Source organism: Hippoglossus hippoglossus, chromosome 4 (genome assembly GCF_009819705.1).
Source record: "Hippoglossus hippoglossus isolate fHipHip1 chromosome 4, fHipHip1.pri, whole genome shotgun sequence".
NCBI classification, from domain to species: domain Eukaryota; kingdom Metazoa; phylum Chordata; class Actinopteri; order Pleuronectiformes; family Pleuronectidae; genus Hippoglossus; species Hippoglossus hippoglossus.
Window position 1 is genome coordinate 24,820,485 of NC_047154.1, and position 26,882 is coordinate 24,847,366.

A 26,882-nucleotide genomic window follows, 5' to 3' on the forward strand; every position below is an offset into this window, starting at 1 on the left:
AGTCGGTTGTGAAGAAGACCTCGGACTTGGAGGTCTCGACCCTCATTCCAGCCGCTTCACACTCGGCTGCGGACCCTCCCGGTGCAAAGCGAAGGTCGCGGCTTAATGGAGCCAACGGAGCAACTTCATCTGCAAAAAGCAGAAAGGCAACAGGACGCCCTCCTTCCCCCTCGCTGCACTTGAAAATCACGAACAGAATCGGCGAGAAGCCAACACCGACTGGAAATCTTATTAACAATCCTTCAGCGAGCGTCGTGGCTCTCACACCACACTCTGAACATAAGGAACAGATGGCTTCTATTAATAACCTGCATATCCCATACAGCCACCGTGCACCTGTTGCTAAGAATGGGAACCATAGACAGGAAGTGTCCCAATGATCCTTGAGGGACCTTTGGGACAAGGGGGGGGGGGGCTCATTCACCTTCACTATTTGTTTGGGTTCACCAGGTTTTTTTTTTGTTGATCATGAATCTTTGCCCCAAGGTGCTTTGCTGCAAAGTCCTTGTGAACCACCCTGAGCTCAAACCTGTTGTTTGTTGTGCAAATTCCTGAGCAGCTCAGACGTCCTCGGACAAAGGAGCACGGGGCTCCAGACCTCGCTGGGTGTTCTGCTCTCCATGGCTGCACATTATGAAGTGTCAGGGTTGAAGAGTTCCCCGGTTGTTTCCAGGATCCAATCCAAAGACTCCAGGAAAGCTGGATACTCACAGTCACTTGTAAGCGACCTTCTTATCCTGTGCTCTCGTCTACAGGAGCTGGGGCTTGACACAAACTTATTATCGCCAATGAAAATTAGGGACGTGAAATTGCAAGATTTACAAGAGGTGTTTCCTTGTGAACATATTTAACGTGATTCAAAGTTACATCGTAAGCAATGAAGGACTTTTGCTCCACGCCGATTTTTTACCAAAAATCTCACCACGTTTTCTACTAATCCAAATTTACAATATGTGAGAGGATCTAACAACCTTTTTTTTAACTGGAAGCCAGTCCAGAGAGAAAACCACAGACAAAACACAAATACAGGAATCTGTCATGTGAAATAACCTAAACGTTGGTGGATAGCGTGTCCGTGTGGGATCCCGTCACTTTGCGGAAAGTAAAAAGAGAAAAAGCTGATTCCTGAGATGTTTCTGGGCCTTTAAACTCAAAGAGGAGCTACAGATGTGGAATCCCCGAGCTCGGCGGACGTTTCTCGGAACTTATTTTCTGTTAAAGCAAGTTTATTCTGCTGGAGTTTGGCCGTTAGTACTTTGTATCCAGTGATGACAGCAGGTGAGCGCTGGTCAGAGTCCAGCCTCCTGCTGCTCAGTCATCAGAAGAAAGCTTCTCGTCTCACCTGCTCAGGGCAAGTGGCAACATTACAGCTTATATATGTGTGTGTGTGTGTGTGTGTGTGTGTGTGTGTGTGTGTGTGTGTGTGTGTGTGTGTGTGTGTGTGTGTGTGACAGAAGTTGCTGATTAGTTTCATCCTTGTTTCCTTCGTGATTAACGTCTCACTCTTGAGGCTCGTTAAAAGCTGTTCATTCATCAGTGTCTCCTCAAAACTGAAATGACAAAATTAAATACTTCTCCTCCTTCACCATAACTTACACTGGCTTCATCTTCCAGTTTGCAGACAGAGTTGGTCCAACTCCTGCTGTCATTAATGCTAATTGATCAGAAAGTAATTGGGCAGGATTCATTTAATAAACTATCAATTAAATATCTGTTCATTCTCATTATCAACACAGAGCAGATAAAACACACAGTTGCTCTAAAAAAAAAAACACATAAATAATAAAGATTTAGAAAGAGGACACAGGATCTGATAAAATGGAGCACATCATAAAAACAAGTAAAAATAGATCCCCAACAGATTTGAGGACAATTTAAATCCGGGTTCTGAGTTTGTAGAATTAAGTTCCTCATAACACAGAGGGAGTTCCACAGCAGCAGGACTCGAACAAATTTAAAAAATTTAAAAACAACTGCAGGGACGATGAGGACGACCCAACCTGAGGAACGCAGGAAGCAGCTGTAGCCTCCTAGGGCACAAATAAAGTGTAGTAGCAGGCCACAACCAGCAGGGGATCAATGCAGTGTGGGTGTACTATGGTTAAATATCTGGCAGAAGAGTTGTTTAGCAAGCTGGAGATGAGATACAGATGTGTGGTAGTGCTCCGAGTGCAGAGATTCAACTTGGGTTCTTTGTGATTGTATCGTTTCCCTGACAACATCTGGGGTTCATTCACACCTGCACCGTCATGTGGTCAAGCACCGTCCAATCGCAATGGAGTCGCCCAGAACACACTTGAATGTCAGGTGCAGTTGGTGTAATGGTCTTTAAGGTATTTATAATAATACCATGGTCAACTGGATTCAATACAGAACTTGAATCTAGCAAAAACGCCAGCAGCAGAAACTGCAGTGAGCATCAGGTCTGAGAGTTACTTTAATAAAAAGCTGTTTCTGTGCTGCACCAGGCACAAAATCCTGAAACAAGTATATAATATGTGAAAGAGCACTTTTCTAAAATGTTTGTCTAAAAAAAAGGTTGAGATGGAAAACTGTTAAAACAAAGAGGAGGGTCATGTTGAAAAGCAGAACTGAGCCAGTGGAGAATTCGTGGCTGTGAAACACTTCCTTTAGAAATCATGTTGGGATTCAGGCACTTATCAATCAGGCACTTATCAATTAGATAAGTGTCTGAATGTAAAGTGAGTGTTTAACTCGTCCTATTGAACAAAGAAACGTGCATGAATTGTGATATAAAAAGGATTCAGCACAGATGAGCAGCTTCCTGGTCGCAGGTTGTAACATGGAGCCTGATATCATAATAATTATATTTTATGAAATGACTGAGAAACATACGTCACTGGATGCGTCTAAACGCCGGCGGCGAGGAAATGGAGGCTTGACCACTGAGTTTACTGCTCGGAAATAAAACCCGGTGGTTGTGGCTGCTGCTCCTTATTAAATTTGAGAAATATGAACACCTCGCTTCTTTCACATAAAATAAAATGCCTTTATATATTTCAGCGCAGCTCTCCCTTCAGTGACACATCTGACTTTGCAGAGCTTTTCAGATGCCGTGCACACGTCTCCTCTCCAAACCCAACGTGCGGCGTCTTAAACCTGAACTGTTTCTACCAAGTGTCAGACAAAGAAAACACGGAGTCGGGCGGGTTTTGCTGCACGGTGCGCGCCGCCTGTTGAAGTGAGTGTGGAAGTGCTGGAGAGAAGAGTGGCACAAAGGCATCTGTGAAGGACACTTCGCATGGAGATCTCCCACTAAACAGCTTGAACTCGAGCTGGTAGTGGAATAACTTTATGTACCGCGTGAGTCAAGGCGCCGGCGAATGCGATGTCAGCTCGGAAAGCGGCGCCTTGAGCAAACGTACGAGGAATAATGCATGTCGGATGCCAGCCCGGCCTTTATTGATCCGACTTCTGTATCCATTGGTTCCTCGAGTTCTGCTGCAGTTCAGCCGCGTTTGACTCATCTGTTTATTTCCCTTAATAATGTCCCAACATGTGCTGCAGGTTTTTTATTTTTTACATGAAAGTAGAAAAAGTACAGGAGCTTAAAAGCTGTAAGACGGAGATACGGAGGAAGAGAAGTCTTTTTGCAGGATTCAAAGCGTTATTCAAGTTCTTCCCTTCCTGCTGTGTGGAGCAGCAATTTCCTATCAGGGCTAATCACATGGGAACATGGCCAGACATATTTGATGTCCGCCTCACCGGATGTAGGCAGCTGGATTCCCCCCTCCCCCCCTCCCCCCCCTCCTGTTTCTGCCCTGGTACACTTGGTTTTCAATTCCCCTGTTTCACAACAGGAGCCGAGCTGGAAACCTACGCACAGAAAACGACAGGTTTTGATGAGGAAGTAAACCGGGGGCCTTCGCAAAGTCCACAACATCTGTCTTCTGTGTGGAATCGGCCGTTTTAATGAGTGCGATCTCCTCCCCGCGTGCAAAACATGTCCTCCCACCCGACACGGCGTTACAGCGGGAGGATAAAGGCTGCACGGTGCTGACACAGCGCCCAGGAGACAGGTCTGGCTATGTATGCGACACCGATTATAATCAATGAAGCACTAGGGATTCATATAAGCTGCACTCATAGCCGGGGTCAGGTCGATTAGCTGTCAGAGGTCAGAAGAGGAAAAGGAAAATGCAACAAAAGCTCTCAGTCTTTTGTTTCTCATTGTAAAAACAATATTCTCTGTTTGAGGAATGAGCTGATTTCTTGCGCCATCTTTGACTTCATCCATCTCCATGTGCATGACGAAGCCATTGAGGGAAAGTATCTGTCGCCTGTGTCGTGTACGAGCACATTTCAGGTTTCAAACGATCAAACTTGTCTTTTCACCAGGTTTCTCTCTTTTTTCTTCTTCTCTCACTCCATCAGTTCACTTTCACTTCAGCTCGCTCTCTATCAGCGGCGGTCCAGGGATTCCTTACATCGCAAAAAGCAGAGAGTGACATTGATTCAATTTAAGTCTCTCGCTCTCTCGGAGGATGTTTGATATGATATTGATATATATATATATATATAAAATTCAGAGAGGGTGAATTTGCCTCTTCAGACTCATGTGGTGTGAATTCAGTACGAAGGTGAAAGACATGAGGAAATAACTTGTTTTTTTTACAATACAGAAAGTCTGAAGAACAAAAGTTTAATAAATAATTGCAAATAGTAAATGTTTGGATTTTTTTACTTACTTACATAGATCATACAACTTCCCATTATTACAAATTACATAATTTTTTATTCTGATTCTGATGCTGGTGCTCTGGTGTTTGTGTGCAGGGAGTTCGGGAGATGGAAGGTGAACAACCTGGCTGTAGAGAGGAGAGATTTCCTGGAGTCTCCCTTGCCTCTGACGCCCGAGTTCATCAGGAACATCCGACTCCTGGGCCGCCGGCCCTCCACCCAGATGGTCACTGACAACCTGATCCGGAAGTATGGCACCCACTTCCTGTTGTCAGCTACACTGGGAGGTAAACGATCATTGGACTATTATTTTATTACATGGTTTAAAAGAGTCTAAAATTCAATCGTAGGAATTTGTGTCCATCTTAAAAATGTAAAACCATATGTGGTAGGTCTTCAATACGTTTTCAGCAAGTCTTAATAATGTTGAAAATGAAATTAACTGCTCAGAAATTAGTTTTTGAAGAGAAAGACCAACGTGCAACTGATACTGATCATCTTCAAACCCCCTGATGATAATTATCTAGTCTGCTCGGCTCAGCTGTGGGTGGAACTATGGATACCTGCTGTTTCTGTCATATAAATATAACAGCGTGGTGTTTTGAGGGTTATTCTGTACAACGCTCTGCACTAAAAAAGTTTGGTAATGCTGGGACCCCAAAATTCCTTCATATCTGTCGTACCTGACATGATCACAGTCTTAAATTTAACTCTGAGCACGTATGTTGGTTATTGCACATCGATGTACTGCATACATTTGTTTATGCCGTCTTTTTTACTGGCAATAATAAACACTCTTTCATTTCATAAATCGGGGAACTGACAACCTCATTATCGCTCAGCATGTCTCCAATTTGCAGCTACAATAGCGGCAGATTCTAAATCCGTTGTATTTTTGGGGAACAACAGATCCCTGATTGCCCACAGATGCAGACAGAAGCAGCCGGTGCATTGTTTTTTTGTCAGTGAGCGACCGTCAGTTTTTCCAGGTGAAATAAAACCGTAGCTGGCAGATTTAATCAACTGTAACCAGACGGATAATTAAGATGAATTCTGTGAGTTGGATGAAAACTCTCTCTCTCTCTCTCTCTCTCTCTCTCTCTCTCTCTCTCTCTCTCTCTCTCTCTCTCTCTCTCTCGCTCGCTCGCTGCTTGATTTTTAAACGTTTCAACGAACTTGACTGAAAATGAGAATTCAGCAAAATAGGTCTTCATGGATGATGATCTTGCAACGTCAGTGCAGCGATGATAAAACGACGGTGTCTCAGGTGATGTCGGCTGATGATCCTCGTACGAGTAAAATTTAAAATTAAGAAGCAGTTTCTTCATACCTAGAGCTACTTCTGCCAGATATAGTGTTTTAGACCATTACAAGGAAAACATGTCCTCAGGAATCACATCTCCCCGATGACATCGGCTCCAGTAGAGTCCACACTCTGTGTTGATGAAAGGTTTTAGAATCGGCTCTTCCGGGCGCCGCATCTGGAAAACAGATGGACGTGGCACAGTAACTCGGTCATAGTAAGTAGCTGCATAACAGACTGCAGCAGAATAATACGCCACTGGCGGCACAGAAATCCCTCTTCAGAGATGTATGAATACATGCAAATGCCTGTGTACTGTAAATACACCGCTCCCACCACCAATCACAGTAACCCAATTCAGCTTTTCTTCTGCAGCGTGATGAATGGACGAGCGTTAATGGTCCTCTGAGCGGAGAGAAAGAAATAAACTCATTTAAGATGCCGGAGAGGCCCAAAGCAGATTTTCTCTCAAAGAGCAACACTTGCCAATTACTTCAGACCTGACTCCTTGGTTAGGAAAGGTTTAGTGTGAGTGGATGCATATAATGCAACCCCCCCCCCCCCCCCCCCCCCCCCCTGGCTGCCTGGGCCGATGCAGCCCTGCACGCTGGCTCCCGGCCACTTAGCCGCACGAAGGGGAGAATGAGGAGTTTGTCTTGGACTGTGGCCAGAGATGTGCCTCTGTGGTTCTGAATGGATTGCCTGCGTGGTTCAGAAACACATGGACTTAATGAAATTAATAAATAGATTGTGATATTAAGAAGCCGCCCTTCAGCAGCCGAGGAAGAAAGACAGACCGTCGGCAAAAAAATGGCCCTGAAGCATTAACGCTGCATTACGATGAGAAATGGGATGTGCACTCAACGCAAAGTGTGTGTGTGCTGCACCGAGGCCCCTGCTCTTATGAGGGGCTGATAGCTATGATCAGTGGCGGCTGATAGAGGGGGTGATGTCCTGACTGAGGTCAAATATCTTTGTGCTTCACAGGAAAAGCTACGGCTGAGCTGCTTCCACCTGGGATTCGGTCTCCGAGCAGAGCAGGTGGCAGGTTTTTTAAAAACCACGTAAACGAGCTAAATTGTAGTGAAATTGGGAAGAAAATGAGCAACGTGCTGCATTAAAACGTTTTCCAGATGCAAACTCAGGCCCCAGAAAATCTGAGTAAAATAAGATCTGACACAAGTTAACACCCGATTTGTGGGAAGTGCATCGTTTGAACACCTCAGCAGCGAGTGCTTAGAAGCAAAGATACTGACAAACACCGAAAGTCACTCAGGATGTTTACGCTTTGATTTTATGTCAGAGACGTGCAGCTCAGCGGTTGACTGAGTTTATTCTCTGAAGCCCTTTAATGGCAGCAGGTAATGTGACCACACTCCCTTCTCCCCCGTGCAGGAGAGGAGGCCTTGACGATATTTGTGGACAAGAGGAAGCTGAGTAAGAAAGCGGAGGTGAGCGATTACTCGGGCAACTCCTCCGCCGTGACGCTGGAGGCTCTGCACCAGCTGGCCGCCTCCTACTTCATCGACAGGGAGAGCACCCTGCGCAAGCTGCACCACATCCAGATCGCCTCCACCGCCATCAAGGTAACGCCTTTGTTCCCCCGAGACGCGGCCCCAAGGACAAATGCGCCAAATTATATAAAGATTCTGTTTACTCATGATTCTCCGTGATTCATCAATCTCGTCAAACTCACTTCATCCCAGCAACTGAAAACCTGACGGTGTAAATCAAGAAGGTTTATCGTGTGTCTCCATCTTCCATCGGCAGTCATCCTCTACTTCTGTTGTAAAGTTTTTAACTGGTTATAAAACAATCTCATTTTAATATTGTTGCCTCTTTATGACCCACGACAGCCAAGGAGTCCGTGGTCAGTCCTAGAACCATTATCCTGTGTTGCTAAGCTACGCACACTTTGCAAATTATAATATTGAGCTAATTCCAGGGCGAAGTCACATCATTAGTCCTTATGAGGCAGGCTGATCTCCAGTCAGCACAGAAGAAAAGAAATGGCAAATCGCTTTGAAAGATCAGCGGCTACTAAGTAAAATAAGCAAAGAAGTTGATTAAGGCAAAGTTGGGACGTGAATAGAGCCGATCAAACAGTATTAGTCCAAATAAATCAAGTATTTTTATAGTTAATATTAACAAAGGTCTGGAATATTACATCCTTGTGTCTCCCCCCCCCTTTACATCTCACTGGCTCTGATAGTAAACATGAACATTGACAGTAACGGTTCATGATTTCTTGGGTTTTAATATTCAGGATTCACCTCAGTGCCAAGAGAAGCTTCTTAAGAAACCCCTTCGCTGAATTAAATATGAATTACCTTTGGGAGAAGTGATGTGAGTTTCTGTCCCATACTTTTTTTTATCTTCTATTCATGAAGAAATATTGAAATACTGTCACAATAAGATAAGATAAGAAAGATAATCCTTTATTCACCCCACAGTGGAGGAATGTGCAACCTGACAGCAGCAAGAGTCAGAAATAGATCGAGGGTTAAGTAAAGTAAAGTAATAATAAGAAGCATACTTATAAATGTGGGAGAACACATGTGCAGTGAAATGGATTATATGTTGACGTTGAGTTTCACTGACAGAATTGAAGATCGCACAGATAATAAGTGCAAAACCTGAGTTATGCAGCAGATAGTATATTCAATAGGAGAGAGTAGATCTGTAACCATGAAAAATGAAATACTTTCCATTATTCACCATGACACCGTGGTACAGCCAGTATGATGATACCTGCAGGTCCAGGATTCAAGAGACATTCATTGTTGTTTTGTGACATTATGAATTTAAGAAGGTGCCAAGTTGAGAAATCATACAAATATACATGTCATGATATTTCAGAGGGAAAGTGATAAATCTAGATATTAACATCATTAAAAAATCCACAGCTGAGAATTAAGCGACTGGTGAAGAAAGTGTGAAATTGTGTAAACATTATAAATCTCTTTATAAAAACACAATTTCATCGTATTTAAACTTGTACCATGTGGTTTTATGGTTTATAACAACTGTCAACACTGTCCCTGTAATAATAAAATCATAACAGCGAGGCCGAGTAAAGACGATGCTTTTTATCAGCCTGCGTGTGGTGAGATATGATCTCCGGCTCCAGGAGTCACACGGAGTTTAGGGTAAAGCGGCTTGACGAGCACATATGGCGAAAAAAAGGGACGATAAATGAATCAGGTGAAACACGGCTGATGTCAGGTCTGTGCCTCCGGCTGTCGCCTGCAGGTGGCACCGGGGGTTAATGGGGTGATGGCGAGGAGAAGATGACCCTCCCTTTACGCCTTCTCTCATTCCTCCGTACAGTCGACTTGTGATGTGTGCGACTTCTTTTTTCCACTGCAGCAGAACATGAATCAGACTCCCTGTACTTATAATCAAAGCTCTGTCCTCTCGCCGCCGTGCATTGTGTGTGTGTGGGGAGGGTGTTCCTCTTCGCAGCTGAGGTGGGCACATCTGAGGTGCAGAGGCAGATGCTTTTGTCTGTTTCATTTCTTGGGAATTAGAGGGTTTTTTTCTTTTCGTAGCCGTACAGAAAAGGAAGCGAGGAGGAGAGAGAGAGAGAAAAGGGCTTTCATGCTCCAAAGGCAGTCATCTGGCTGCCAGAGAGAGGAGAGAGGAGAGAGGAGAGAGGAGAGAGGAGAGCTTCACCTCCATCACAGGGGGTGGGGGGGGGAGGAGAAAGTGAGTCAAAAGGAGTGGGAGAGATTCCTCTGCTCATCGTTTCCACAGGGCGTTGACCCACACAGAGGCGGCACAGATGCAACTAAGCACTCGCAATGAATGAATTCAGAATCAAACAGGTTGAGAGGGGGGGTAAACGGGAGAGGGCCGGCGAGGCAAAGCCCCCCCCCACCCCCCGCCCGCCCTTCTGTCACCATGCGAAGGGAGGAACTGAAGCTCGGCTGCAGAAGTCAGTGCAGCAGGAGAGTCTGTGATCGGAGGCTTTGTTTGTTCGCCGCTTGTGAGTAATGACGCCAGTCGTTGAAAAAGGGGGGTCGTCCATGAGCGAGGGGGCAGTTATGTTACCGTCGGAGAATTTCCTTCGACTGAATCAATGGCAATATCATTTGAAGATCATTTCCTGTCCGTTCACACACGCCGCTGATGAGCCAGGCGACAGATTTGAACGAGGGAAACAGCAGGAACCTCCGGGCCTTCGTGTTTTTATTCCTCTTGATTGTATCGTGTTCTCGTTGTGGAGGAGAAATGTATTTTTGTGTCTCCGTGTCACAACTCTAATCAGCCATTATCTCACTAAGACCTTTATTTATTGATTTTTGGAGCCTAATTGTGGTATATGAAGATTTTTAGCTGTTAATCATCTGCTGTAGGTATTTTTCAAGGGTTTGAAATTCTCTGTTTCTCGTGAATCTCTTACGATCACTCCTCTGTTTGTATGAGTAAATAAACAAAAATAATAAAATACTTAAAGCAACACTATGTGACTCCTACTGAGCAACAGCGCCCCCTGCAGCCACACCATGGTGATTCATTCCGTTGGCCTCAGTGTCAGTCCCACTTACTAAATGGTGGATATTACCCATGATCCTCTACTTCCTGAACCAGAAGAGCTGCTGCTTGTAACAAATCCACCAAACTCTGTTTAGAATTCTTCATATTTTAAAAGTTTCCTCCTGAATATTGGAGATAAACTCTGGTTTTTAAATAACTTCTGAGTGTTTTTAACTGATCTACAGTTCAGCTCAGTTACATAGAACAGATGCTCAGGGAATGAAAGAGGAAACGTTCTCCAGATTCACACCCACTCAACCATCAAACTCATTACGCTGCTATTTTCAAGGTATAAAATATTGTGTTTCTTTTCAAGCACAGTTAAGATTTAAGATAATGCAACAGAGAAGTCTCAGATCGAGCTCCAGGCTTTCGCCTCGTTCCCTCAAACAGCCACGTGTCCCCATGCAGGTGGCCAATAACGTCCTATTAAGTATTTTTTAATATACCAGAATGTATCTACAGTGAACAACAGCTGCTCAGCAAAGCGGAAATTGAATGCTCTGCTCATCAGTCAATATTTTTGCCATACGGCGTATCATATGGCACTATCAAATAATTCCTTATATGAAATCTGTATTCAGAGGGGTTGTATCTCATTTCCTCACATTTACAGCAGCGTTAAAATCCCCCGTGAGAGTAACAAGGGATCTAATGTGATATAAATATTACAGTTGAACAATTGCGCTCGAATTATCTTCATTCTTTTCCTTTTCGCTCATTCATCGTGGATATTTATTCCTCTCCTCGCCGCCAACCTCTTTCCTCCGGATCGTGTTTTTGATTAAAGAGCCCCCCCCCCACACACACTGGCTTTTTGCACTTCACCGCAGCACCGGCTCCAAACGAGCGCCCGAGCCCCACGGTCCTCCTGCGACTGTGTTACTGATCGACTGACCCTCATTGTCCCGCCTAATCCATCTGTCACTTTGCGCCGACTGTCCTCTGACAAGCCCGACCAGGACAAATCACTGAGCAAAATATGGTGTCCCGCAACCACAAAGGGAGAAAAATGAGAGTGGGTCAGGTGCTCCCCCGCCTCGTCGCAGCAGGAGAAAGCCGAGCGCTGAAATAAGATCTCCTCTTGCAAATGAAGTGTAGAAAGGGGAAAGCTTTGCTGGAGCTGCTTTGTGGCAAAGGTCAATGGAATCGTCTTCAATCAGCGGCGGGATGAAAAAAAAGGGAAACGTTGTGTGTGGCACAAAATATGAGAAGAGTGCAGAAGAAGAATCCAAATAAGTGTAGTTTCTTCTTTTCTGTTTCTTTCACATTGACAATCACAGTTGATTTTGGAGAAGTGACTTCATTTACACAGAGAAAACTGTTTCTGTTGCACAAGGAACCATCTGTTTGTTTGTTTCCCCTTCGAAAACAATACATTTTGAGCAAAGAAATGAAATCAACCCGGGGAATGTTGTGCAATGCAATCTGTGGAGAATTCAGAGATGAGCTTAATTTGTATTTGTTGTTTCCCAGGTGACGGAGACCCGCACAGGTCCTCTCGGATGCAGTAACTATGACAACCTGGACTCCGTCAGCTCCGTGCTGGTTCAGAGTCCTGAAAATAAAGTCCAGCTGCAAGGTTTGTACATCTACTTCTACTTTTAATGTGATTCTCACGTTTTCCTACACGGGACAAACGAGGATGATGTTACTAAACTCTTTGTTCGACAGGTTTGCAAATGATCCTCCCGGACTACTTGAGGGAAAGTTTCGTGCAGGCTGCTCTCAGCTACATCGCCTGCAACGGGGAAGGCGGATTTGTGTGCAGGGACAGCGACTGCTGGTGCAGCTGTGACCCCAAGTTCCCAGAATGCAACTGCCCCTACATGGACATCCAGGCCATGGAGGACAGTCTGCAGAGGATCACAGAGACGTGGGGGATTCTCTACAAGGAGTTTGAGGAATCAGGTAGGAAAAATCCTTGAAAGTAATGCGAGTGTTGCAGGAAAAAAATCTAACTTGTAGAGTATAAATCATACATATGAGAGGAAGAGAGGAGGAATTCAAGTGTTTTATCTCCACCATTAAATCTGAGGAGGAGGAGGTGGATTCCTATATGCATGTTTCTCCCTATTCTATGATTTATAGGTGAACTATAATAGGTGGTTGTCGGTCCTGGGTCCTGGCACGGCGTCGGAAAATAGCAAATTAACAGGCCGACAGAACGGGATTAAATATTTCACCAGCTTTCTGCTCGGCTAGTTTACAATATGTCTGCAGCAGATTAATCAGCTGTAAAAAAAACATTCATTGGTGGTCCAGCTTTTCACATCACCAGGGAGACAGAGTTTGAATGGAAGCTCTTAGCATAATGTTGGGCTGTTATCGCTGCGCTCGGTCACCCTGCTTCGCTTGTTATTACTCAGGTGAAATCAAAATGGATGCATCTCTTTTTTTTTCCCTCACTCTTCAGATTTGGCTGAAATGTCCCAAAGTGCAATTACTCTCAATGTTTTCATTGCTGGGTGTGAAATGAGGGCAAGCTTGTGCCCAGAATGCAGATATGTGCAAATCCATAAACGTGTCCTTCCCCTGATTTCTACTTTGCTGCTTTATCAGCAGAAGACGGGGACAGTAGGTGGTGAAAATACTGAAACTAGAGCCCGATTCATGCTTCTGTGTCTGAGCTGCGAACATCGGCTACGCACGGGGCCGAGGATTCATAGCTGTGCGTAGGTGTGTGTGAGTCGCGCTGAAACACAAGTGACGGTAGAGTTTCTATTCTGGTGTTGAGCGTCTTCCTGTTTCCGGTTCCACAAATTCTCTGGCGTCTCTGTTTACTTCAGAAAAATGGCGAGTGTAGCTAAGTGGATCGTGTTGGAGTTGGAGCTGATAGATGTTGAACAGCTATTAGTTTTCTTAAAGATCTGCAACGAAGAAAACAAAGAGTCGTCCATGTTCGTTACTTCAACTCGTTTAAAAAATGGCAGCGAGTTTGCCGGAGATGCGACGCTACCAAGTGGACCAATCACAGCTCTTGCACGTCAGGGTACGGCGTAGGGCTCTGTGTAGGGAACACGTCTACATGTAGGAGCATGAATTGGGCTTCAAATAAGATGATGAATAGTGATTCCTGCCTCTTATTGTTATCCTTAAGTCAAATGGTGACACAGAAGGAAATAATACTGGAATCAGAAATGCGTCGGTCATTGTTCAGCTCTGCTTCATGTGCAATGCAGGTAATAATGATGATGAATAACTTGTTTGGAAAGTTATTTTCAAACGAGAAGTTATAAAGTGTTCATAACAATGACGCCAAATAAAATAATACAACACTGTTTGATATTAATGGCAAAGGAAAAGGATGAAAGAAACACAATTATAGCTAAACCCATTCTGTGAAGATAAATGTAATATGAATGATGACAGAGAAAATAGAGAGTAGAATATACATTTTCATTAAAATGTAGTGATCACAAAGTCAATTCGAAATTTCTCCAAAACAAAACGGTGAACGATGTGGAAGGAGGGAAGTAAAGATAAGTCTAATATAGTTAATAAATGTGGTTTCATCACTGAGGAGATAATAATGTTCAAGGGAGTTGATTCTTTATTTCAGTCTGAGATTTATTATTAAGAAACAAATGAGTAACGAGTAAATATAAATATATTGAACTTAATGCGAACAAGAAGAAATGAAGTTGAAAAGCTTCTGATCAGAGGGGAGGTGACCCAGGGTGGAAGTGGTGTAGGAGTGGAGGGGAGTCACTCAGAGGGAACATTTTAAACTTTGACATCTTACAGGTGATTGGCTCAAGGCGTGAGGGTCAGACTGTGATTGGATGAAAAGAGATAAAGATAGCAGGGACTGTGCATGTGACCAGGAGGCGCCAGGAGACCCTTCTTCCTGACTGACCGTCTCCCAGGCCTCAGTAGTTGTAGAGGAAGATGCACAAATAGGAATTACAATAATAAATAATAGTAAAAGTAGCATTTGCAGTAATAAAACCACCAGTGATGCAATTTTTATCATTTAAAACTTGACGATGATGAGTCAGTAAATGTTTACGATACCGTGGTAAAGCTCATTCTAACGGCGCCGGTGGTTTTTTTCCAGATTGAAAACCACAGTTCCCATAAAACACTTGGCTTCCTGCTGCAGAACAGCCCCCCCCACACTCCCCCCTCATCTTTTACCCTCCTAAGTGACATCCTAGTAGCCTTTGATTTCCTTTTTGCTTTGCCGAATATGATCAAATTGCTAGAAGTGATCTTTCACAGCGGCACCTGCCAGATGCCGTGTCCCCAGTTCAGCCACTACAAAGTCCACGTTTCCAGCCCAAATAAAACCGGCTGCCAAGGTCTCTTTCAATTTCAAAGGCTCCTCGGAAGCGACAGAGAGGCAGCGTCTCCTCTGCTCTGCTGCATCCTCTGGTGTCTATAACACAATCCAATGGGCACCTATCAATTGTTTAACGGAGCTTTGAAATGAGCCTCGTCAAGGTATCCGGTTTCAGGTGGTCATCATCGATTGGTAAATATCTGACAAGACCAGGACGCATGAAAAAGCTCCTGCAGGACGTAAACATGTAGGGCAGGAAAATCAAAGCTAGGCCACATAGACACATTTATTATTAACATAAAACACTCTGGTATTTAAACCCACACAATAAGAGTAAAGCCTAATTATATACACATCAAGGTTGATGCAAGAACTTCAAAACAACACCTGTGCATGAATTCCAATTCACAAATAGTATTTATAGATATTTAAAGACAATTTAGACATTTGTTTGGTCAAAATGTATAAGAAGTAAACTATTCATCATTTTAAGATGCATCAGTGTGAGCAGGTTGGATGGATAAAGGTTCCATATTGTATATAGTGAGATTTACATATCTTATATTAGTATTTACATATCTCCATCGATAATAAAGCAGGTCTGGTTTGTAAATATCTATATTTTGTTTCAACCAATCGTCGGATCACTTTTATCTTGCCGTTTCCATTCTTCCAGTTTTTATCAGTCCTGTTGTTCTCTGAGTTTCACTTGGACTGAGAACCAGCGGATCTCACGACCGAGTGGACTGAAAACTCGCTTACTCACAGTTAAGGGATGAAATCTACCGCCTGGAGTCAGGGCTCAGAAGAAAGAGGAGGATAAGCTGCCGCTGCCCAGGCAAAGCATATTTCCAGCATAATTTCCCCACATACTCCACAGTCATGCCGCGGCCGGGCTCCCGTCTGCAGTCCCAAAACAATCCCATTCAAAACGCCACATGGTCTGGTGGTGACGGAACGCTAGACTGCTCCTTCTCCTTCACTCAGCTGCCAATCCCCCCTCCTCCATGTCCCTCATGTACCTTCTGCAACCATGCACGCTCGACGCACATGGGCACTGTACCAGTCCGTCCACAGGGGCCATGTGGACAATCACCTCATTACAGACAGATGTTCCAGGGGTTTGCAACCGAATCAGACCAAAAGCCTCCAGTGCATACGTCTAAATTGGTTTGTTTTGGTCATTTCAGTGCTTATTATCGCTGTTGGAGTTTTACCAAGCTACAGTAGGAGGCTCCAAACCCGAACCCTCTCTCCCGTTATTGCCAGGACGCCACAGAGATGTTCTTTAACCACAACTCTGATCATGGAGCCCATTAACCCATCCACATGAATACCAGTGTCATAAAACCATATTTGTCATATTGGGCTTAAATTTCTGTCTTCCGTCTTTTTGCCGTCACAGATGAATTCAAGGGGTTCTATGCGAGGCTGCCCCAGAACTACTTCCTCAACGTGTCGACCATCCAACATCTGTGGTCCCTGGACGGTTTGTTCCAGTGGCGATACGAGCAGCTGGAGAACAGCATGCGGGTCCTTTCCAGACGAGCGCAGCGGGTGATCTTCAAGCTCTTCAGTCTCAGTAAAAGATGTCACAAACAGCCACAAGTTCGACTCCCGAGGGACCGGTAAGCGCCAGCCCCCCCCCCCCCCCACCACCACGAAACATGCGTTTCAATTCTCCACGTCTGAATCGTTTCTACTTTTTTTATATGTTCCCAGTCAAGGGAAACTTTCCTGAGTAAATAAGACATCTCATTTTCTTTTTAGTAAATTCCCCCATTTCATGTTGATGTTAACCCCCGTAGGAGAAGCAAAGTTCTGGCATTTCTTCGCCCGAGGCTGCGTGGAGTCGTAGCCTGCAGTTCTCTCAGACTAATCCAGGAGACGTAGGTGGAGGTAAACAAGCTGACGGGTTGTTGCAAAGTGAACACAGGAGAAATGCCACCGCAACAATGGCAGCGTATGCAAAAAGGATTTCACATTTTAATCTCTATTGTACAGCTTTCACCAACAAATACGTTCATCCTGCTAAGAGCTGGAAACGCAGTCATCAACGTCAGTAGAAACAAGTGAGACGTCTGTTTTTTTTAATAAGCTCTTTGTCTTTGGCTGCTATAAAAGTGAACTTCAAAGAAATCCCCCATTAAATCTTTACACAAAATCATGAAAACTTAATTTCATTTAAAAGGGCTTCATCTCCATGATATCCTCTCAAATCGGGTTTGATGGCTTCAAAGGAAGAAATTCCCCTTTAATGGTGGTTTTGGTGTATTATTCATATTACTTCTAAAACTTTGCAATCAAAATGATCCACGAGGGGCCAACATTGCTGTCTTTCCTTTTTTGATGTAATGTTTTTGAGTATTTTTCTATCACTAAACTCTGTACAGCTAAAAGGTTGTGAGAGTCAATTAACCATTATGAATTATAAAAGTACTGACTCTACAAAAAACTACAAACATCTGCAGGTTCTTTTGAATAAAATGTTGCTTAACACTTGAAAAAAAATTGCTCCAACAGATTTCAAAATTTTGAAACATGAACAAAATGTTTCTTAACGCTCTATACGTTATTTTTTTCGTGCTCCCGCTGTTATCGACACATATTTCACCGCACGTAACGAAACGTAATGACGTCGTTACAAGCGTACGATGTGTATGTTCTTATTATTATGTTTTTTATTTGATTAGATCTAACAAACAACAATCTCCAGTCAGGTGCATCCATTTCCAGGGGGGATAATAAGAAAGACTAAACTTTATTCTACATTAAAAAAGGGTCACAGTCCCTTAACTGTTTAGACCGATGTGGGTTTAACTTGGTCTTAAATCCACAAATCACCAGAAAAACAAAAACAGAAAACGCAGTCTACCTCCATCTGTCAAAGAGTGCGACCGCTGAAGGTGATGGATCCAACCGTCACTGTCAGTCACGGCGCGTTAAGTTTGACGGAGCCACCACAGTAATGGCAGCGACGCTACGGAGCACAACACATAAATCAAGCGGCAGATGAATCTATACAGTGGAGTCCCTTCAATGTCCAGTCCCTCTCTCCCTCTCTCTGCCTCGCTTCACCTCTCCCTTCAACTCTTCTCTTCTCGTCGGCGCCGCGGCAAAAAAACAAAACACACATTAATCACTGATGTGTGCGGCTGATCCTCCCGCCCTCGTGCGTGGAGAAGGAATGGGGATCGTCATCGTCCTCAACCGTGGGGTGTTTATCTATTTCCATTACCGCAGCATTAACTGTGAAGCTTTTCATTCTTTTTCCGTCTTCAGAGAAAATCTCAGAGTGAAAATGGCAGATTTGTCAGTTTGTCTAAGGTCCTCTCTCTCTTTAGCATCCTTGAGATAGATCAGAGATATGTGATTGATTTTGCCGGCTACTTCTCGTCTGTCCTGACAATTATGAGGGGATAAGACAGTGGAGGGAGCAGGCAGCTTGGTTTTTATTAGGCCTGTAATGATAAAACACACACAGCACACTTGGCAAAAATCCTCCACATTGTCATTCAAGAGGAGTTTTCACTTCCGCTGCTTTAATTAGATTTTTAAAAAATACCCTTTTCTTAGTCATACGCTTCTTCCCAAAAAAAAAGGAGTCAGGTTTATTTTTAAAAACGCACAGAAAGATCTTGATAAATGTGAGTCCTCTCATCTCAAACAGTGCAATTAAGATGTAACCCTGAACATGTTGAATAGGTTTTTAATGAACTTGTCGAGGCACTCGGACCAATCTCATCTTTACAGCCTCGCACTGTTTCAGTCACATTAGGAGAAGATGGCCAGAGGGGGAGATAGCTGCTGGATGTGGCCTTTTCATTCCTTTACACTCCTCATATTTTTTACTTTACTACTTGGCTGTTTTTATATTTTCAGATGTAGAGTACCTCTGAGAGAACGTAGGGGTTAAAGGACCATTGTGTAGAATGTAGTACCATCTAGAGGTGAGGTTACGTATTGCAATACCTCTCCTCTTCCCAATGTGTAAGAGAAGTAAAAATGATGAAACCTTCTCATCTTCCGTTGGCCACTGTAGCGACATGACGGTGCAAGATGGCACAAGGGGCTCATACCATTAGTGTGTAGTGTATATATACCAATGTTATCATACTTATGACTATTTTATTATATTTTTGCAGATAGAGGAACTTAATCCTACACACTGGTCCTTTCATAAGAGAAATTCATGAAATACGCATCAGTTATTCTTTAAGTATACCCTGCAGTGCAATTATGAGTGAAGGTATAAAGTACTGCATGATGATTTTATGTAATATTCCATATGCATCATCAGATACACAGAAAATAAATAAACGAAATGGAGTAAAGATTTACAAGAGCAACTTTAAAAAATGAGGTGGTGCATTACTGTATTTATACTTTTCCCAGTTTGGAGTCAAAGAAGTTGACTGACCTGAAAACATCCCTGACCTCAGCCGTGGGATAAAGTGGAGCCACGACTGATCTCTGATCTGTGCTTCACCTCATTAATGCACATGCAGCTGCACGGGAGCTAATCTCCTCAGCTAAGGTTTCAAAATCATGTAGAAGGTGTCAGAGGAACGCAGGCTGCTGTAGTGGCAGATCTGTGCCAATGGATTGAAAGTGTAATGTCAGGGTGGTTTTTTATTTCTCTAGTTAAACTCGGCGCGTTGGTCTTGTGTCAGGGAATCCAACTGTGGGTTTAATCTTAAATTCCACAAATCTTCAGCACGTCAAACTTCCCGGGTTCAACTATATTTTTCCTTCCAAACTGTGTTTCCTGCCCCTTCACCGCTGCAGTGAGACGGCCCAGTGATTTACAGCGCTGGTTGGGAACCAGACTTGCGGGGAGCAGAAAGGCTGTACACAGTCACACCGGGGAACTAACAGCACAACTGCAGGCTTGTCTCGGCGACCGCTTTGCCCCGCTGACGCTGTCGGAGGCGAATTGCTGTGCCCACAGGTAGCGAGGTGATGGAGAGGAAATGCCATTTTCGGTTCACTTCCCTTCGCTGCTTTTTCCCATTAGAAGGTTTTGATATTCAAATCAGTGATTTTCTGAACTCGGAGTCGATTCCCGCACCCGAGCACACAATGAGATGGGGACACGGAGGAAGGATGCCCCCCCGAATGTAATCTGTAACATTTTCAGATTAGCATAAAGTTTACCACAATACACCACCATCAAAGAAAAAAGCTTTTTTTTCTGTTTCTCTGAAAGGGAAGCCAGCGGTATGCACTGCGCATTGCTTCTCTTCAGCAAGCAAAGAGGATAAGAGGCATAAAGGGATCACAGTCAAGAAAGTGCCACAGACGGGAATCAAACTCCGGCTCACAAGGGGGAATTATACAGTATGCATGTCTGAGAGCGAGTTGCCCTGCAGCTGCAGCGCACTTCTAATATTAATGTCGCAGACTGATCAAAGACAACTTTCTCTCCACATCCCGTCTCCCGCTTCCTCTTCCTTGTCAAACACCGATGTTTGTGCCTATATCCTCTGCATGTATATATCCTCCACTCATCAGGAAACTTGAAGGCAAACGCAGGAAATGCTCTGAAAGAATCTCAGGCAGAACTCGCTTGATAATGCAAACAAATAATCCTGAAGAAAGAAAAGTCCTAATGGATTGTTGTGCAGATATCTAGAGATTATTTTCCTGCTGTGAATATCCAACTGAAACATAAAGGAACAGACAGATACTTTCTTTAGTTATGGAAGTTTTATCTGTTTAAAGAAAAACAGCAAACCTTGTGATGTAGAAAAATCATAGATTCCAGAAGGACAGTAATTTTTGAGGTTCTCAATTTTTTGTTTATTCCATCAACAAACAAATATTCAATTATTTAAAGTTATTTTTGAGGTGTCAGCACCAAAGACATAATAAACTACACTTGTGGAAAGAGTTTGCTTGGTTATCATGGACATTGTTCAGTTGTCTCCTCAAATCATTTGGTTTTATGTTGTACACAGTATTTTACTATGTAGTATAGATATAGTATGTATAGTATAGTATATAGTATGCACTGATATGGACAGATTGAAATGATGGCTGTGTTTATAAATCTAGAAAAGAAGGTTTCTTTCCCTGTAAATGATCTAAACCATGATTCCCAGAATCCTCTCAGGCCTCATATATTATACTTTACATTTCTTTCTGAGCAAGCTGTCTGCAGGTGCCCTGGACCAAATAAAGTCTCCACTTATTAAACGAGTTAAACCCATAAGTCCTGTTCAATAACCCACTCTCCCTCTCTCTGCTTGTCTCTCTCTCCATCTTCTGTTTATCTCTCCTCCCCGGTTCAGACCTCAGTCCTACTGGCTCAGTCATTTCCAGTCCCTGCTGTATTGCTCGGAGAGTAACCAGCTCGGCGCGTTCTCCGAGGAGCTCCACAGCTGCAGCTGCAGATACGAGCACAGCCCGTGTCAGCTGCCTCCGCCCTGCACTGTCGGGGAAGGCCCGGCGTGTGCAACGTGTGCACCGGACAACCACACCCGCTGCGGGAGCTGCAACCCGGGCTTTGGCCTGACGCAGGGGCTCTGCAGGCCGATGGTGGCGGACTCCACGGAGAACTACCTGGGATTCGAGACCGACCTCCAGGACTTGGAGCTGGGCTACCTCCTGCAGAGAGCTGACCGCAGGCTGGAGGTACTTCTCTTTTAGCCTTTGTTTAATCATGTCAGGCTGACTGGGAGCGGAGCTGTCGTTCACAGCGGTGGCCTGGGGTGCGTACGTTTACTCATGGGAGCCACTCAGCAGTACAGAGTCTTGTCCTTCTGGCTACTGAGCAACTTTATAGTTTCCCCTAGTTTGTTTCCCGTTGGATTTATTGTACAATGTTTTAGATGTTCTGTACATCTACAAGCTTAGAATATGAGAATATTCCATCAGGTTACTATAACATAACAGTAGTTTTTAGCGTAATCTTTCTTATTGACAGACAATCGGCACTGGAAACATAACCTCCTTGGCAGAGGTAACGATCTGGAAACAAACAAGACGTAATTAATAAATAGCAAAGCAGCCACATTGGCCCAGGGGTGTATCAAGAAGACAGTATATCTGTTTTTTCAAGGTGACGCCCCCAATCATTTCAATGAAATGACTGGGTACCAAAAAATACTTGAGATTATTGGTTTTGCAACTGGTTTATTACTACACTTATACTGTTTTCATGTCTGCTTTCTGTCAGGTCCACGCCATCTTCATCAGCAACGACATGCGACTCAACAGCTGGTTTGACCCCTCGTGGAGGAAGAGGATGCTGCTGACCCTGAAGAGCAACAAGTATAAGTCCAACATGGTCCACATGCTGCTGGGAGTGTCCCTCCAGATCTGCCTTACTAAGAACAGCACCCTGGAGCCGGTCCTGACTCTCTACATCAACCCCTTTGGAGGGAGCCACTCAGAGAGCTGGTACATCCCTGTCAATGAGAACAATTTCCCGGACTGGCAGGCCAAGAAGCTGGACCTGCCCTTCGAGTGCTATAACTGGACTCTGACACTGGGCAACAAATGGAAGACGTTCTTTGAAACCATTCACATCTACCTTCGGAGCAGGATAAAGACTCACGAAGGGGTGAACGACAGCGTTTACTACGAGCCTTTGGAAATGACGGATCCCGCTCGGAACCTGGGCTACATGAAGATCAACAGCATCCAGGTGTTTGGCTACAGCATGCACTTTGACCCGGAGGCGATCCGCGACCTGATCCTCCAGCTGGACTACCCGTACACGCAGGGCTCCCAGGACACGGCCATGCTCCAGCTCCTGGAGATACGAGACAGGGTGAACCGGCTGTCGCCCCCGGGTCAACAGAGGTTGGACCTGTTTGCCTGTCTGCTCCGGCACCGACTCAAACTGACTCCCAGCGAGGTGGTGCGCATCCACGCCTCCTTACAGGCCTTCAGCTCACGTCTGCCCAACTCTATGGATTACGAGACCACCAAGCTGTGCAGTTAACAGCTGCTGGAAGGGATATCTGGACTGTCACTGGCTCGGTGAGAACTACGGGACGTGATCGTGGCTTAAAGTTGTTCTCCGTCTCTGTGGATTACCGAACTGTTTGGTAAAACCCGGGAAGGGGACCGGCTGTGGACAGCTGACGAATGTACTTATCTGGTTGTTTTGGTTTTTGTTTTGTGGCAACTAACTTCAGTGCTATATTATATTAAAATGAGGTGGATGAGGCAAGACAATGCACAACTGGAACCAGTTCAACAGTAGAATTTCAGATACCACCGCATAACGTTGAACCATCCTGTTTCAATATGATTCTGCTCATTTATACTGTAAGTACCAAATGCCAAACAGAAATCAATGGACATTTTATGGTTAAAAAAAAATAATATATATGGTACAGTATGTTTGTTTGTAATTTTTATATGTTTCTTTGCTTCGGTGACAGTGCACTTTCCATGAAGACCAGAATAAAGTGGTGTCAGTAAAGATTTTGTAGATAAATTGATATTAAAACATCATGTTATAACAGATCCCAGCTGTGGCAACATTTCTTCATGGCACTTGATTAGATTTCCTCTCGTTTTGAAACAGAAATTGGAGTCGGGGGAAATTGAAATGGTTCCAAGTGATTATAAACAGATTTCCTCAGATGTTTTTTCTGATCACTTCACAAAACAGACATTAACTCAGGTATTTTTCTCACAAGCACTAAAAAGCCCAACATTTAAAAAGTTAATCGCAAGCAGGTCAAACTAAAAGGGTTTTCAGACATCAGTGTATAAACTGACTCACCGTGGTCGGGTCTCTTTGTGTGAGACAGACAGATTTAGAACATTTTAGTAAATTAAATAAAACTAACGCAGATCTATTCATTGTCCGTCTCTTCCAGAACAACCAACAGCCCCTTTTTAATGCCAAACACTGACTCTGTTGCACTGAGGCAAGCTGATGTAAACCTGAAACCGTGTTTGAAAGGTGATATCACTCACAGGTTTAATCACGTACACACCAACTCACAAATGCTGTAAATCCATCAAAGTAATTTGCTGCCGAGTGTGATTCAGTGGTGCGCAAAACAAAATGTCATTTACGGATGAGTGAAGGGCGGAGGTCTAAAATCGTGCATGAACCGAGTCCGAGTGTCAGCGTTGTTGAGCAGTGGTTTCAGGTCTGGGGAGACGAGACTATTTATATTTATTTTTACTATAGGAATTGTGGGAAAGCCCAACCTCTCCCTCTCTGTAGTGCATTGTTAGAAACATATCTTCACTCCCCACTCTTCCCAAGCATCTGTTTGCATTTTAACTCTGGCAGCCGGCTACACCAGCTGTGTATCTGCTTGTGCCGCGCTCACAATTTACATACAGTACGTAAGCGTGACCTGACGCCTTTGTCAACACTTCCACCGCTCTCGCTTATCGCTTACACACACAGATACGCTCCTGCATCGGGCTGAGAGGTCTCGGGTGCACGGCAGTACCATGGCTGAACGGATCCAGTGCAGATCCTGAGGACTGACGGCGGCTGCTGCTGAGGTGGAGCTGACGTACCGCTTCCACCGCGCGGCTAGTTTAGACAAGGTGATGGCACAAATACCAATTAGGCTCATGCGGTACACCACACTTTGTGCACAAGTCAAGTGAGTAGCTGCATAACAACCGATTGTTGAAGTGTGCTTTCAACACAAAGTGTGTGTGTGTGTGTGTGTGTGTGTGTGTGTGTGTGTGTGTGTGTGTGTGTGTGTGTGTGTGTGTGTGTGTGTGTGTGTGTGTGTGTGTGTGTGTGTGTGTGCTGAGGTAGAAGAAGATGAAGGAAGGAAACAAGAGTTAAACTTGTTGGATCAGAGGACAGTGGACAGTGTTGTGCAGACGGTGTTGTTTCCTTAACCAGATCGACCATAACACCATTTCGCTTCTCAACTCTCGCCTATGCACAGGTGCAGCTTGATCACAGTTTGATTTGATATTGAGCTGGAAATCCTGAACACAATCCTGCACAGATGCATCATTACCCTTTCTTGCCATTTGAAACAGATTGGCACTGCAGTGTTTTGTTTTGATGAGACACCTCATCTCAAAGGCATCACACTGAAGCAAACTGATAGTTAATTAGTTCATTAGTGTGCAAGCTATCAAGCTGAATGACAGTTTTAAGTTGTGCAATGTGATTGTCTTTCATTGTGGCTGCAGAACCCTGAAGCCACGTCCACTACGATACTGCTGCACAAACAGCTGGTCACCTGATAAGTCAAAGTTCGGTGAAGCCAATCCCCGAACTAGAGGATCAGTTGTCATCATTGTCGTGAATACGCTGTTGTCATGAACAACAACAAGTGTAGTAGCTATATTAATCTAACATTGGGTTTATACTTTATCTTAACTTCCTTGCGACAAGAGGCTGATTTACACGTTGATTCGGTGACGGTAAACCAAATGTGTTTCTCCCGGCCGTAGCTCGTTTATTTTTACAGAACCTTATAATAATACAAGTTCACTTCCTAACTTCCTGTCTATGAATTCAGCCAGTGTACTTTCACAATAAAACAAACATAAATGGCGCTTACACTTACTTTAAGGAATCCCAGCCGCCACTGCTGCTAAGCTTGTTATTGTTTATTCATTTATTTGACATATTTTCAAGATTCAAGATTCCATAGAGTACCATGTGACACTGCACTTGGTCTTTAGGATTCTTGAGATATTTCTTCCACATACAGACAGACAGACAGACAGACAGACAGGCAGACAGACAGACAGACAGACAGACAGATTCCCTCAGTAGATAGAACATGATGTCTGTAAATGGAGGCGGGGTCTTGTGTACCCAGCAAATGCACTTTGGAAGCTGTGGCCTCCATCCTCTCTGAAAGTAAACAAGTCAGACCAACTTTACGATCTGATCCATGTCGGCAATGAACTTTGAAAATGTCACTAGTCCACGGTTTGTTGTTGAGGTTAAACTTGGAAAGTGATGGAAACTGGAAACTTTTTAAGTGTAAAAACTGTCTCTGCTCTTTAGCTGCTGTTTCAAGACTCAAGCTTCTTTTTAATCTTTTAAAAAAACACAGAGTTTTAATTCAGTGACGACTCAAACACTGATTTGCTTCTGAGAGATTCTGCCTGAATTATTAAGCTCAGGTAGAAGCTGCCACCTGTAACATAGATAGTGACACCACAGACCAAAGGGAGGTCACGCACCTGAAGGTTAACGCTCATCACCTCCCTGTGTCCGCCCGCCCCCCCCCCCCCCCATTTTTCAAAGAGAAAAATGGAAAAAGAACTGAAACATAATTCTGCCCCCCCCCCAACCGTACGTGCTCCTACTTCAAAAACACAACAGATCCCAAGGTAGTGGAGCGATAATTATGATATTTAAAAGGCACCGTGCTCAATGAGCAATTTACCAGACCAGTTCAAAAAACTTGTCCTGCAGATACAGTCATGATTCATTAGCTTGAGCTTGTAAATACGTTTTTTCAAGGCACCGGTGGCTCCGTGCAGAGTGGGTGGTGTGAGGTGAGCTGTGATTAGAGAAGCTCTGATGTTTACCACTCTGCCAATCAAAGGTAGCAGGCGCAAGAAACTGAGATTTAATTTGCTGCAAATCTTGATGAGATTCTGTGTTTTTTGATTTACCGGCAATTATTTATCTTACTTTGGTTTTTTTAACTCTTGCTTTGACTGAACCTGAAGATTTTGTTTTACCCAAAATACAAAATAGTCACGCTGTTGTCGACCTTGGATGAAATATATCTGCAAACAACAGGTGAGGTTCACCTGTGGAACATTTCATACAGCTGGATAAACTAAACATGGAGGAAAAGTGAATAAAATAAACTAGTGTTTGTTATAATTAAGTGTAACAGATGTTTAAAGCATCTCTGCCTTGTTCATATTTCATTTCTTTCAGCAGAGGCCGGTGCCGTCTCCCCTCAGAGGTCTGTTGATATTCCTGCAGAGCCAGGATGTAGGTTAGCCTCAAAAAGCTTTCAGTGATTTATGAATGAGGAGATATTTAAAAAATAAATACAAAGATGTGAGAGCCAGACTGATCTGACCCAGGTTAGAGACGGTATTCTGACTTTTTATTTTTTTTACCTCACC

General features: G+C 43.9%; 1 protein-coding gene across 1 annotated transcript in view; it reads left to right on the forward strand.

Annotated features, from left to right (window-relative positions):
- Positions 1–23,309, forward strand: part of brinp3a.2 (bone morphogenetic protein/retinoic acid inducible neural-specific 3a, tandem duplicate 2) — a 46,031-nt gene extending 22,722 nt beyond the window's left edge. The window contains exons 3-9 of the mRNA XM_034583412.1: positions 4,798–4,988; positions 7,400–7,590; positions 12,020–12,125; positions 12,218–12,454; positions 16,234–16,456; positions 21,122–21,464; positions 22,009–23,309. Coding sequence (XP_034439303.1) covers positions 4,798–4,988; positions 7,400–7,590; positions 12,020–12,125; positions 12,218–12,454; positions 16,234–16,456; positions 21,122–21,464; positions 22,009–22,779 — 2,062 coding nt within the window. The 3' untranslated portion in view covers positions 22,780–23,309. The remainder of the gene's footprint in view (positions 1–4,797; positions 4,989–7,399; positions 7,591–12,019; positions 12,126–12,217; positions 12,455–16,233; positions 16,457–21,121; positions 21,465–22,008) is intronic.
- The last annotated feature ends 3,573 nt before the right edge of the window (positions 23,310–26,882 follow it).